The sequence below is a fragment of the Hippoglossus hippoglossus genome, chromosome 19 (assembly GCF_009819705.1).
Source record: "Hippoglossus hippoglossus isolate fHipHip1 chromosome 19, fHipHip1.pri, whole genome shotgun sequence".
Lineage (NCBI taxonomy): Eukaryota > Metazoa > Chordata > Actinopteri > Pleuronectiformes > Pleuronectidae > Hippoglossus > Hippoglossus hippoglossus.
In genome coordinates this window covers 15,680,641-15,694,031 of record NC_047169.1, presented here as the reverse complement: position 1 = coordinate 15,694,031, position 13,391 = coordinate 15,680,641, and the positions used below count along the sequence as shown (strand labels likewise).

Here is a 13,391-nt window from a genome sequence, read left to right as displayed (position 1 = left end):
ATATTTCCTCTGTCACCACTGAGGTCAAATAAAGTCTCTGAGGATGAACCCTGCTCTGAATGCTAACAAGTGCTAACAGGATCCAATGTTTAGAGAAAACCCTTTAAAATATTGATAGAGACGATGATCAAAATTTCATATTGGCGGGGATGGGCTGCACTAAAACAGACCCGTGGGTGGCTGCTGAAGGTGTGACTGTGGACTTAGCATTATTTATTGATCTCCAGCCACTGACTGTGATGAGCAGCATCAGTCAGTCATCAGCTGTGTTAGAGCAGCTGTATTGGCATTAACTCTGCCCCTCTAAATAACTGAATTTAAATCATATATATATAACTTGGCAATAATTAAATTGTAATATAACAAGGAGATAGTCTTAATATTACGAGAATAAAGGCGAAAGTTTTGGTCACGTGTCACATTAGAGGGAGAATATCAGATCTGTGTTAAAATGTGGAATGTGGAGCATTTTCTATTCTTGTAATATTACAACATAATTGTCAATAAATCATTTGAAAGATTTTATGCTACAGATTGTATTGAAAGTCGAATATCTCAGCCCAATTCAGCAGCTCGCTTCGCTTAAATTCTCTCCAACATTTAACTCATGTAAACTGTCCCACTCACAGCCACAAAATAACCATGTGGCTGCAGCCCTCATCCTTTAATCAGGAGAGGGACAATTACATTTGTGTTCATAAGGAGAGGATTGTGACTGACTGAGGAGACAGAGAGCAGACAGGTGTTTCCCATGTGTCTGCCTCTGTCTGTCTCCGTCTCCCTGCCCCCTTCACCCTCCCTTACCACTCTGTCACTGACAATTACCACAGGGCCATGATGTCATCCACTAATGGTTATGTGAGGAGCTGACAGGACTGTGGTGTATGCAATATGGATGGTGACCCAGACTGTGGTCTGCCTCTTTGTCTGAATTGTCTCAGTCAGTGTTTTTGTCAGTTGTTGGGTAGAAGCAGTTTTCAGAAGACGAGCTGCTCTGAAGGTGCAAACAAAATGATCTAATTTTATTAATATTGTTATTATTATTATAGTCAGGAAGCGTATATGAGTGTTTTGGCCTTGTCTCACACATCTGACAGAAACTATACACTTGTATTTTAGTCAATCCAGCTGTCTGGACCATAGACTGTATATAAAAATGGACGACATGTCTCCACTTCTCCACTATCCACAAATTAAGCTAAAATATCCTGAATACGAACGCTGCCATTGGTGCGTTTGAAGCCAGCATTGGTGATCGGGGGATGGAGTTGCAGTACTGTGGTCATGTTGATACAGATACTCGACCAATCATGAGTCAGTGTCAGCTGTCAATCATGTTGTTTAACCCAGTATTTCATTTCATCTCGGCCCCAAAAGCTTGGTGTCCCATCTCACTATGTTAAAAATCGGATCTGCTCCGAAATTTTCTGGGATTTTCCGTGGTTGATGCCCTACGTCTCCTCAAAATTTTTTAATCCTGCTAGCTATAAAACAAACAAACGCTGATGAAAATATAACGCAATAAAAATGAAACTTACGAGAAAATCTAACACAAAAACAATTATTTCACATGTACTTTTTGGTTTGGTCCATGTCCCAACCACTAACAAGGAGGAGGCAGGATTTATGATGTATAGGGCAGAAATATGAAATGTGAAACAAATCAGAATGAGCTTGAGACGCATTCATTGGTCATGAAATGTGATACGATCTCCATCTAAATCACAGGTAGAGACAAGCGCAATGTGCTGAAGCTAATAATACATAATCAGTTATTATCTTAAGGGTCTTTTTACAGTGACATTGATGTTTTTCTTTTGTTTGAAGTCATTGAAGTTGATTTATTTTGATGATGTTATAATGTTGTGTGCTTTGCCCTTTGTACAAGTTGTGCAGCCTACATTGAGTTTCAATGTACAAACATTGACAAAACATTGATGATTGCAGGTTTAGGAAAATTGCATTGATTTAGCTAAACACTTGTTCAGCCATTCGGTTACTACCAATGTCTTAAAATTATGTGGCAGTTATTTAGTTGTATTCTAAATGATAATGTAAAATTGTAAAGAACCTCACACTTAATGGAAAGCTCCATAAGGAGTTTTTTACTTTTAAGTCCAAGTGGCCTTTTCTCAGCAAATAACTGAGCCATCGCCATGCAATCAAAATGAATTCGATTTTTGAGGATCTGCCCCTACAATGCCCCTACTGTTCGTTTGCATATTGCATCTTGTGGACGCGTACGAAGGATACCTGATTCAGTCAGGATACATATGCATACAAATAAATCTTTAATTTTAAGAAGGAAATATTCATAAAGCTGAAATAATGTAGTGTAAATATTTCTTCAACTGTGACAAACCAGTCAATTCCATAAAGTTGATGCTGTGCAGATATATATATATATATATATATATAGCAGAGGTCACAGAAAGAACTTACATTAACTTCTTAATTGCAGAAGCACGTGTTGCATGTTGTACATGGTTGAAGTGTCACATCCATCATAATCTCAACTCCCAGAGGTTCATCATTAAGTAGGAGCAATTTATAGGCCTCTGCTCTCTGTCCTTCCCGTTTGTAACACTGCTGCCTCACAATATGGCTGAGTCAATACCAGGCACTTGTCCCTTTAATGAGTCTATCTACTGAGATCTAAATCCAGTCTACTCAGCTCTCTTTGGCTTAGCCAAGTGGTGAAAACCAAATGACACGGACCTCCGAGGTTATTCCCTGTTAAGTCTGTATCGAGTGTTCGTACGAAGGCAGATGACAGCGGAGTGAAAAGGCATTGATTTCGATCTGAAGGTAAAGGGGAGTAAACTGTGAGCAGCAGCTGTGGCCTTCATCCTCTTAGCAATGTCTTCCAAGACAAAAGCGCAGCTTCAGTAAAACAGAAAGCACAAGAGCTACTAGAGCTCCAGTGCTTTCTACGCAAATTATACAAAACAGGATGCACACTGTGTAGAAACCTCTACTACTAATCACTGGCTGTTTGTGTCGACTTCCTGACACCAGGCCACACCCTATGACCCTAGTGCTGGTATAACTGTAGCTAACAGAGCTGCCTATATTATCTTATGGTTCCGCAGTTTTGCATTCTATAATATAGTTCATCTAATAATACATTGAATGAAAAGTCAACACCTTAGTTATTATTTTTATATAGTTGGTGCCTACAACATATTGAATAACACTATACACATATTTACTGAAATTCAAATGTAACTTGGTGGAATTTATCTCTACTTAAATGTTGTTTTTCGAGTGTGAAATTGATTGGGCATTTACTGTGATAGCTGTGGAGCATTTTTCTTTTAAAGTATATAAGTTAGTAAGTATGTACGTAACAGTATACAAACATAATTCATGATGAATAAATCCCCTCCACAGAACCAGAATAAGCCTTATCTGCTATCTCTGATGTTGGATAAAAGTATTTTTTGCCATAAGTCCTTCATGAGAGTGTCTCACTCAGACATTTGCGTTAACACATGCACCTCCTCTGGAAGAAAATATGGAGGAGTCAAGTGCATGTCTGAAAGCAGCTTTACATGCATTTAGCCAATTTTTTTCAACTATCACCACATTTAATATGACAATCCAACACTAACATTATATATACATCTGATAATTAGATACAGCATAATTTCCCCCCAAATATTTATATGAGTAATGTGGGTGGGCCAGTGGCGTCCAGGCCCATTCCTGGCTACGTATCTGCTGCATCATCCATCTTTTTCCTCTCAGTTCGGCAATTATTCACACAGTCCTCACACAGGAAGATATTTCTAACCAGGCAAAGCCTCTCTGCCGTGTACTCCTGGCTCTGCGTTGGCTCAGGGGGGATGGGGTTCCTCTCCAGGTTGATCTTCTCCAGTTTTTTCAGCCTCGAGAGACAGCGGGGTACGCCGGTGAACTGGTTGTCAGAGAGGCCAATGTGGCGAAGCTCCTTCAACTCTCCGAAGGAAGTGGGAAGAGCCGTCAGCTGGTTCAGACCCAGGTGCAGAGTGCGGAGCTTCTTTAGCAGGCCAAGTTCACTGGGGAGCTCCGTCAGACGGTTGTTACACAGGTTCAAAACCTCCAGGTTCTCAAGGTGGCAGATCGTCACAGGGAGCTGCTCCAGCTGCAACACAAACAGGGACAAGGTGGTTTAAGTGGCCAGCAGTCAGTCCGCGGACACAGTTCAATCTTTTTTTAATGTTATAGGATAAACTACAGCTGTGGTCAGTAGCTAGGTCAAACTGCAAAATCACAACCAGACCATTTTGATAAATTTCTTTCACCATATCGTAGTGAGACAGTCACAGGTGGTGCAGGCACTGATCTCCATCATGTCAGCAACATTCATAGAATCACTTACTGTTTGGCAATCTGTTTGGCAATTTGTCAAAGTGAAAGCACAATGCATTAACATAGGCCAAGCAAACAGCCCATTCCAGATAGACAGGTTTAGAGCTGGCACTGCATTTGCTTGATAAATTGCAAATTAGTTTGTTCATCCTGTGTGCACCACCCAAAATCACAATATAAATAAGTGTGTGTCCTTAGCTCACTGTAGTACTCACATTGTTGCTGTGCAGATCCAAGACGGTGATGTTTGGCATGCCAGATAAATCTGGAAGCTTTCTGATCAGGTTCCTGCTCAGGTTCACCTCGTCCCTACCATACACCTTCAGGATTTCCTTTGGCACCCTGGTGATCCCCTTGAAACTAAGGTTCAGGCGCCATTTGTCGCTCAGAATCATCTCCTGGCCTTGCTGAGCCATTTTCAAGGTGACTGATTTACCTTTTTTAGACTGTCTTTTTTTCTTTCCTGCTGCCATTCTGCTGCAGGGAGACAAAAATAGTCTCTAGTTGACAGTGTTCAATTATGCATGTGACAGAGGAGTGGACAGTTGAACATGGCTACAAGATTATGTCAACACAACGGTTGAATATTAATTTTTTTAACCCCTAACCCTAACCCTAACCCTTTTTTAAGTGTATTCATTTTTTGCCATGGACTTTGTGAAGCACTTTGTAACCTTGTTCAGATAAGTGCTATACAAAATTAAGTTATTATTATTATATTCATCAATGACAAGAAGCATCTCAATCATCAAAGGTAACAGGTGATATCATAGGTACTACATCAAACAAGAACCCATTCCAACAGAGATCTGAGATACCTTTAATATGGGTAACATCGTGTGAACAGGCCCAGAGGCCACTCCGGTGTGTCTGGTTTCCGAGTTAGAAAAATGCGAGCTGTCTCTTTACAAAATTTAGGCGCAAAGAGGAAGACAAAGTACATGTTGGTAATGCACCTTGATGTAGTGTTTTTTGCATATGATATGGTTTGGAAGGAGGGATTAATGATTAAATCAGACATAGGGATTGCAGGTAGGACATATAATTGGATCGGATACTTTTTATTTGATAGGTTTATTAAAGTAAAGGTTGAGACAGCTTCATCAGGGAGGTATATGGTGGAAGATGGTACTCCTCAGGGCAGTGTCTTTAGTCCAATATTGTTTTCCATTATGATTTTTTTCTCAAGTTCAGGGTGACATTGGGCGTTCGCTCTTTGCTGATGAATGGAGCGTTGTGGAAAAGGGGAAGGAATATTAAGCATATTATGGGAAAAAATAATGTGGTAGAAAAATTGTCATATTCGTGGGGCTTCAAGTTCTCAGTGAAAAAACCAAAGCATTTACTGTTCACTGGAAAATGAGGTGTTTGGGTGTGTGGTTTGACGCTCAGCTCAAGTGGAATGTGTGTAAAAATGTAATGTAAAAAAAGTTAAAATGTGATGAAATGTCTAACAGAGTCAGAATTGGGAGCAAGCAGGTCATCAATAAAAAATATTTATGTAGTGCTCGTTAGATCTGTGCTACACTTCACCTACCCCCCCATCGGCATAGGGGTGAGTAGACAATAAGTGAATTTTCATTTCTGGGTGAACTATCCCTTTAATGAGTTGATAACCAGCTTCGTGTGACCACTTAGCCTGACTGCGATTGTTAGGTTCAACCGGATATCGGAAATACATCCAGGGTATGTTGACCCATGGTGGGCCTGCCTTAGAAAAGGGTGTCTTGTGATTAAAAGGCTGTAACACCTGTTGACGCTAAGGAACACCACTGAAAATAAATGTCCATAACATCCGCAGTTGGTCACTAAATAATAACTGGTGGTTTGCAACGTAATTAGTGCGGAAGACCTTGTACTATGTTCTAAAATAAAATTACTCGACATTGTCCAGCCAAGATTAAGTAACGTTATCATTCATTGTTCCATGACAAAGTAAATTCACCAACACTTTGCCGTCAGTGAACACCACTCCTCAAGAACAATGCTATGATGGTTCAACAGGAAAAGCGGATAAGCAGAATAAACAGAAATAAAAGAAAACACTATAAAAGTTAAAATGGTTTCTTCCTTACCTATTAGAGTTTGCAGTAACTTCAACCTTCACTTTGCTGTTGTGGCCTGGACTCACTTCACCAGCAATTGGACATTTGTGTTAATGTGTTGCCAGGTGACTGTTGCTTGGTTTGCATGTACTTAAAGCCTGGGAGCAGCTAGAGCAGGGTAGTCTGCTCCTCTGTGTTTGTAAGTGGAAGGAGTGATATTTCCTTTCATTGGCATTGCTGGGTCTCTAAACTGAAAAGCAACAACTGTGTCTTGGTGTTGTTGTGGACTTTAGATTTACTCCTTTGTGGCTTTTTTTGTTGGACTTCTTGTTGTGTTTATAGACTTTATCCATGTTGTCGTCCTTGTGTTTGGTTCTTGGATTCATGTCTCTGCTTGAGTTAGTTTTTTTTTTCCAGTTTTGCATACTTCCTGTTTTATATTTTTACTTGACTTTATTCTCATTTCACCGCACTTCATTTCCTGTCTCAGTCTGGTTTCCCTTCTTCATTTATTACTTTCCCTGCCGTCATTAGTTGCATGTGTCTCGTCTTGTCAAGTTTGTGTTGCCCTATATTTTTTCGTCACTTTCTCTGTGTATGTTCCGGCAGTTGGTGAGGGCAAAATGACACAATATTAGAGAGTGGTTAATGTGAAAGAAAAGTAGAAGAAAAAGTTGTGCCCAAAAAGAATGGAGGAAAATCAGGGCCAAGTGATTTGTTTGTTAAAAGAAAATTGTTGAACTAGAAATACTGCACATTGTTGGCCTCTGACATCTAGTGCAGTTTCTGTCAATAATTTTTTTTTTCCAGATTCACATGAGGTCACAGTAAACTTTGACCACTGAAATCTGATAAGTTAATCTTCCGAGTCCAAGTGACAACTGGTCAAAGCTTTTTTTGACCAACACATGTTTTGCAAGGCCTCTGTGTCCTTCTCCTTTGACCACCAAGATCTAATCAGGTCATCCACAAGTGAATGTATCTACCAAATATGAAAACATTCCCTCAAGGCGTTACGGAGATATTGCATCCACAAAAATGGGACAGACCGACGGATGGACAACCCAACAACATACTTCCTTCGGCCTCTGGCTGTTGCCGGTGTGGAGCCATAAAAACTACATTTTTAAACTGAAAATTATTGTTTTGATCTTGAACATTGTATCTAATCTAAAAAAAAAAAAAAGTTAACTTTAAAGAATTGTAGAATTGAATAAAAACTTATATTTAAACCCCATCTTACACTTACACAAGTCAGACAGGGATTCAACCTTTGCCCTTTGATTCCAGCTTCTGTGTCGGTAAATCGTTTCCAGTGTGACCCATTTCTAAATCTTTGATTTGATACAGCAGTTACACAACTGCAATGCACGCACACACACACACGTACACACTTACAGACTTGTGTCAACAGTGAGTATAATATATCACATCACCTCAGACATTACTCAGCGGTGACCTGAATTAGTCTGATGTCTTTCATATGATGCACGTACTCTTAAATATGAACGCAGTAACACAGTAACTCCAACCTGCCAGCAGGTGGTGGTAACTCTGTAGAAATCATGTTGCTCTAACTTGAAATCAGCACAGTTCACAGAAAGACATGCTTTGTAAGTCTGGAGGGACTTTGTTAGGAGGGGATTTTTGTTTTTACTCTTATTTAGAAGAGCTGAAAATCAAGTTTTTGAATTATTAACAAGCAGATTCTTTTTTAAACGTCAAACGGTACCTGAAGCAATGGTGGATAAAGTTCTCAAACATTTTACTTAAATAAAACTACAAATAAATCGACAAAGATGTATTCAAGTAAAAGTACCACATTAACTTTTCTACTTTCTAATTTAAAATTTTCTTGAAGTATTAAAAATGAAAGTACTTGCAGAGTGGAGTCTATTCCATCATTAATGTGCCGACTGTATTTTTTGTTAGATACAAGATTAATGCACACTCTGGTATTATTATAGAGGAATGCTGCAGATGATAAAACGGAAAACACTTAGTGATCATATCAAGTCCCGGCCTCTACTGAATCCATTTGAGTTGTTTCTTCACCAGTGCTGCTACAGGAGGCGGGGTTCTAATGTTACTTGCCTGCTCTGATTGGATCAGGGAACCAGTTCCCCTCTCGTTATTGATTACTATAAAAAATATTATATATGTGAACCTGTATTATAAGGCATTGTAAAAAGGCAGTAGAGTCTAAAGTACGGACATTTGCTTAGTACATATAAGTAAATGTACTTTACTACATCCAGACTGCACTGGCTGGAAGTAATCTAACTATGCACTTCTTAGATCAGGTTTGATTCTCTATTTCCATCTGTGCCTACTTCAAGGGCTTACTTCTCACCAAGATTGCAGGTAAATTAAATGTTTAGCTATCGCTCAACAAAGTGAAAAGATACATATCCCAAAAAAGGACAACCAGTTTCGACCCACACTAGGTCATGACTGGAAAGAGGGAGGTTTCCTAGAAGCTGCATCAGGGGCCTGATGTCGAGACAACAGGAACAATGACCTAAAATAGGCTGAGATGCACAATTACCATAATTTCACTTGTAAAAATGTAAGATAAGAGTTATAAATGTAAGTATTTCATTGTAACTATTCTAATCTTTTTAATGATTTTATATTATGTGCATGTAAAGACTGACTTTAAACATGGCAGTAAACACAGAAAGGAGAAAGTCTGCTTGGGTTAGCACTTCGATTCCACCATCAGCGCAAAGGCAGCCATGGTACTGTAGCGTCTGGAAAAAGTGGCCACAAAATGCCATATTCTTTTGTAATGTTAAACTAACAGACAAACCCAAAGTCCTTTCGCCACTTCGGCCTGCCTGTTTATTTCTTCCCTTTCGTGTGTGTTTCAGGATAATATGGCTTGTTGGCCTGAGTCATTTCCCTCAGCAGTGTGACTTACAGGTCGGCAGATATGCAGGTCACACTGGAGGAAACGGCGCTGACCTATAACTGAGTGAGGTACTGCACACACACTGCAGTTCAGATTACATCTAATGATAAGAAATGTGAGCAGAGAGAGTGTGTGTGTGTGTGAGAGAGAGAGAGAGAGGCAAAGAAAGAAAGAAAAAAGGAAGAAAAGGTTTTATTTCAAAATGTATGTGAAAAAAATATTATTTCTTCAGCCCTTTTCTCTGACCAGGTTTTAACTGTACCAGAATACCAAATGAAAAGTGGGTTAGCAAAGTTAAATGATGTTTTTTTATGTTTTTATCTTTAGTGTGTATTTCTTGTAAATCCTGCTATACAAATAAAAAGTATTATTATTATTATAAAACTGGTCTTTAGTGTGTATTTCTTTTGGATTCTATCGAAAGCTTCTTTGAGTTTCTTGAAAAGCGCTATTCAAATGAAATCTATTATTATTATTATTATTATTACAAAACTGGGTTAGCGAGGGTAAATCAAAGTTGTTAACAAGTTAGCTAAACAAAGGTGAGTTGAGGTTCATCACGGTTGATAACAAGCTAAAGTATAAATGGAGGATTTGTCTGAAATGACTTCCTCACTCTATTTCCTGACTCTCACACATGAGCAGGACAGTTAGATGGATTTATCATTGTTAGTTGGCAACTTGCCTGTGTCTACATTTGAAGTGTTGATTTTTTGTTTTTTACCCTTCTGCTAAACAATGACCAAAGCTGACTTTTGTCGACACTTTTAAGTTTCTTTTCACGCTTACTTATCGGCTATAACAGTTTATAAACATGTAATAACCCAAATGTGGCGGCTCATAATACAGATAATATTAAAGTGTAGTAAAACACAATTGTAATAATATGAAATAGGCATTCATAAGTTGACAAATTGTGCATGTCCATGGCTGTTTGAAACTATATTACAATGCATTATTAAATGTTTGTGTCCTGATAAATGCTGAATAGGGGGGGTTAGAGTAAAGTGTTACCAGTTTGGACACAGCGTGACTGTGAAGGGAGGCCAGTGACAAAGAACCAAACATTTAGGGACAGAAATAGCAGCAGATAATCACACGAATATAGAAATAATAACAACAGCTCCAGCACGGATGTCATACTATAAAAGATTTCCTGTCTTTCTTTCAGTCACTCATTTCCTTCCTTCCTGTCTTCTTTCCCAGCTGCTCCACAGCATTTCCCAACGTTTCCCAGCTGGTTACCACCATGTTATTGTACACAAACATCCCCCATGTGTCTTGTTCACTATGCATTATTTATACTAATAATGAAAGAATCACGGTTCCTGTCCAGATTTATGACTCGAGACTGTTTAATTTACACAGCTCATGATATAAGTAGACTTAAAAACATTAAAAAGCTTTTATGTAATTCCATAAAATACGTCTTCAAACTTAATGGGGCACATTTACGTGGAGGATGATCCTGTTTCCGATGTTTAACCTCAGCATCAATAACATGATTGTGTTCATCTTGCCCACAAAGGATTGACACCATAGGCTGTATGTTAAGATGGATGACATGTCGACTCGATCGCCAACTGGTGGCTGGCTGTAAATATCATAAATCCTGCCTCCTCCATGTTAGTAAAAGGGACATAGATCACACTAAAAAGTATATATTTCTTATATTTAGGACAGACCACTCAGGGTCATGGAACTTACCACAGCTCTGTGTGCAGGCTCCAGCGTTAGTCATCATGGGGACTTTGTGATTCTCCCTCCCCAGCAGGCTACTGCACACTGTGTCTTCTTTATGCGCTATTGTTTAGCCTTTCTAATTCAAAACAGAGATGAGTGATAGCTTGTTGGACATGTGTGGGAAAGCTGGCACCACGGGGGCTGAGGCATTTATGTGTTGACCTAAGCTTCGAGTGGATGTGGCTTTCCTTTTTTTTTACTTAGAGACTGTTGAGTTGTCTTTGCTTTATGACTGGATCATTCAAAAGTTTCTTTGGTTGTTGGAATGATAAATTCCTTAAGCAAGTGTTTTGGGGTAAATCAGCTGTTTGCATACAATGATTGTACTTACTCAGTTTGTTGCCCAGGAATGTCTGTGACCGTAAAGTGATCATTGAGGAAGCTGAGTGAACATAAAAACTAAAGACATATGTAAGTGCCGTTCAATTGTTGTGCAGCAGTTTTGTGTTTCCTGACTTTCCATTGTGTTAGCTATTAGTAAAGGTTTTGTGCTGTTTTAGGAAAGTCCAGCCAACGGTTCATGTCTTAGTTACATTGTTTACATTTTATCAGGTTAGTTTTGGTTTCACGCTGCAATTTAGGGAGCGCACTAAAGAATTGAGTTTAACATACGTTCATTCTGCAGTCATCGCCTACATGGGCTGGGTCTACCTATACTTGATATTGATTGGTTGGTAGATGGACATGCGTCTCGCGTCAGGGTATTGTTGAAGGTATAGTTCACCTAAAAATCCCCTCGTTATTTACTCACCACTATGTCAATGGAGGGGTGGGTGAAGTGTTTGAGTCCACAAAACACTTCTGGAGTCTCAGGAGTTCAGCCACTTCCAGTGGACTTTTAGGCTAAAAAACATGTGTAAATGAACTTGTTTCACTCCCAAAAATTGTTTTCACATTGCATCCGACCCATGGTTCAGTTTGATCCGGACTGAACAATCTTGGTTCGTTGGTCTAAACCGTGGTCTGAGGCACCTCACACCTGTTATTTCGTTTTTTAGTTTTTGGACTAAACTGAAAGGTCTAAAGATCTGGACCAAACAAGGAAGTTGTGAAACGCCCTGGAGCAGTTTTACAAAAAGTTATAGTTCTTCAAAAGAATATTGTCTGTCACAATGTAAACAAAGCATAACTCCATAGTCAAGGGAAACCTCATCACTGACAGCTTTGCACCCTCGCCACTCGCCTCACTGACTGTCAACCATCTTGAAAATCACAGTAAAATGATGTCACCATTCAGAGGAGCCCACGGGGGTGAGAGGCATCCATCCGGTGAGCCTCAGTCAGGCTGTTTCTCATTAGTTCTGCTTGGCCTGCAGTTCCATACGACAGTGGAGTGAAACGCCGCACTGAGAGACGAGTCAGGTTGTCTACAGACTAATAATGAAATGCCTCATCAGTGCCTGCATGTCTGTCAAACACATCTAAGTGCAAGACTAAGATGAAAAAGCTGTTGGATTCAAAACAAGAGCCAGGCTCTCTGAGTTTGCAATAAGCTGTGACGAGCTATTATGTGCTTTACTTTTTCTAGAACTCTTTGTGTTTCACACGCGTTACAACTTCTGCCAGTTGTTTTTTTAAACATTAGAAATGCCAAATGACATAATCAACTATTTTTTGAGAAACACATGCTTTGAAATTTGTATATTTAACAGACCTTCAAATGAGTAAACCTGCTTCTCTTGCCATTTTCAGATTTACCCATGGTTCCCAGAGTTCCACTCCTTTTTGACCTAAAATCTAAAACCAATTTCAGTGTATAACAGATAAAGTCAGTATACAGATATACAGTCAAACACTACCAAATATTTCGCCTCCTGCTGTTCTTTCTTCAGAATCGGAGAAGACACTTGCAAGACATTTAGACCAAAACTTAAAATTCTTGCAATATTATGACTTAATTCTCATATTATGACTTTAGTCTCATAAATGTATGACTTTTTCCTTGTAAAATTACATCTTTATTTTCGTAATATTGCGACCTTATTCTCTAAATCTCAGATTTTTGGCCCCAAAATCTGGTTTAACTTGAGTAAATACTTTCAAGGGGGAATTGATTGCTTCTTTTGAGGCAGTAGTTTGTTTCCCAACAAGAGTCCTTCTGTGCATGTGACTGTTTTATGAGGACCAAACAGCTAGAAGCCTATTGGGTTCGGAGGCCAGCAGGCACTGTCCCAATGGGCCTGGTTCGGGTCATGACCAGCAGTGCTATATACTTACAGAAGGGATCACCGAGGACAAGGTCAACTTTCCAACATGGACTGACGGTTCCACACTGGACACTGGATATGAGTTGCTTACAAGACATTCGGTTCGGTGCCTGACTCTCATCCCTACTT

At 39.4% G+C, this 13,391-nt stretch overlaps 1 protein-coding gene across 1 annotated transcript; it reads right to left on the bottom strand.

The window, feature by feature from the left end:
• Nucleotides 1–3,595: 3,595 nt before the first annotated feature.
• On the bottom strand, nucleotides 3,596–6,472 carry lrrc18b (leucine rich repeat containing 18b). Its single transcript, XM_034571463.1, has 3 exons — nucleotides 6,429–6,472; nucleotides 4,569–4,830; nucleotides 3,596–4,126 (listed from the first exon to the last, which is right to left on the bottom strand). The coding sequence occupies exons 2-3, from the start codon at nucleotides 4,824–4,826 to the stop codon at nucleotides 3,713–3,715; spliced, it is 672 nt and encodes a 223-aa protein (XP_034427354.1). The 5' UTR covers nucleotides 4,827–4,830; nucleotides 6,429–6,472; the 3' UTR covers nucleotides 3,596–3,712.
• Nucleotides 6,473–13,391: the final 6,919 nt, after the last annotated feature.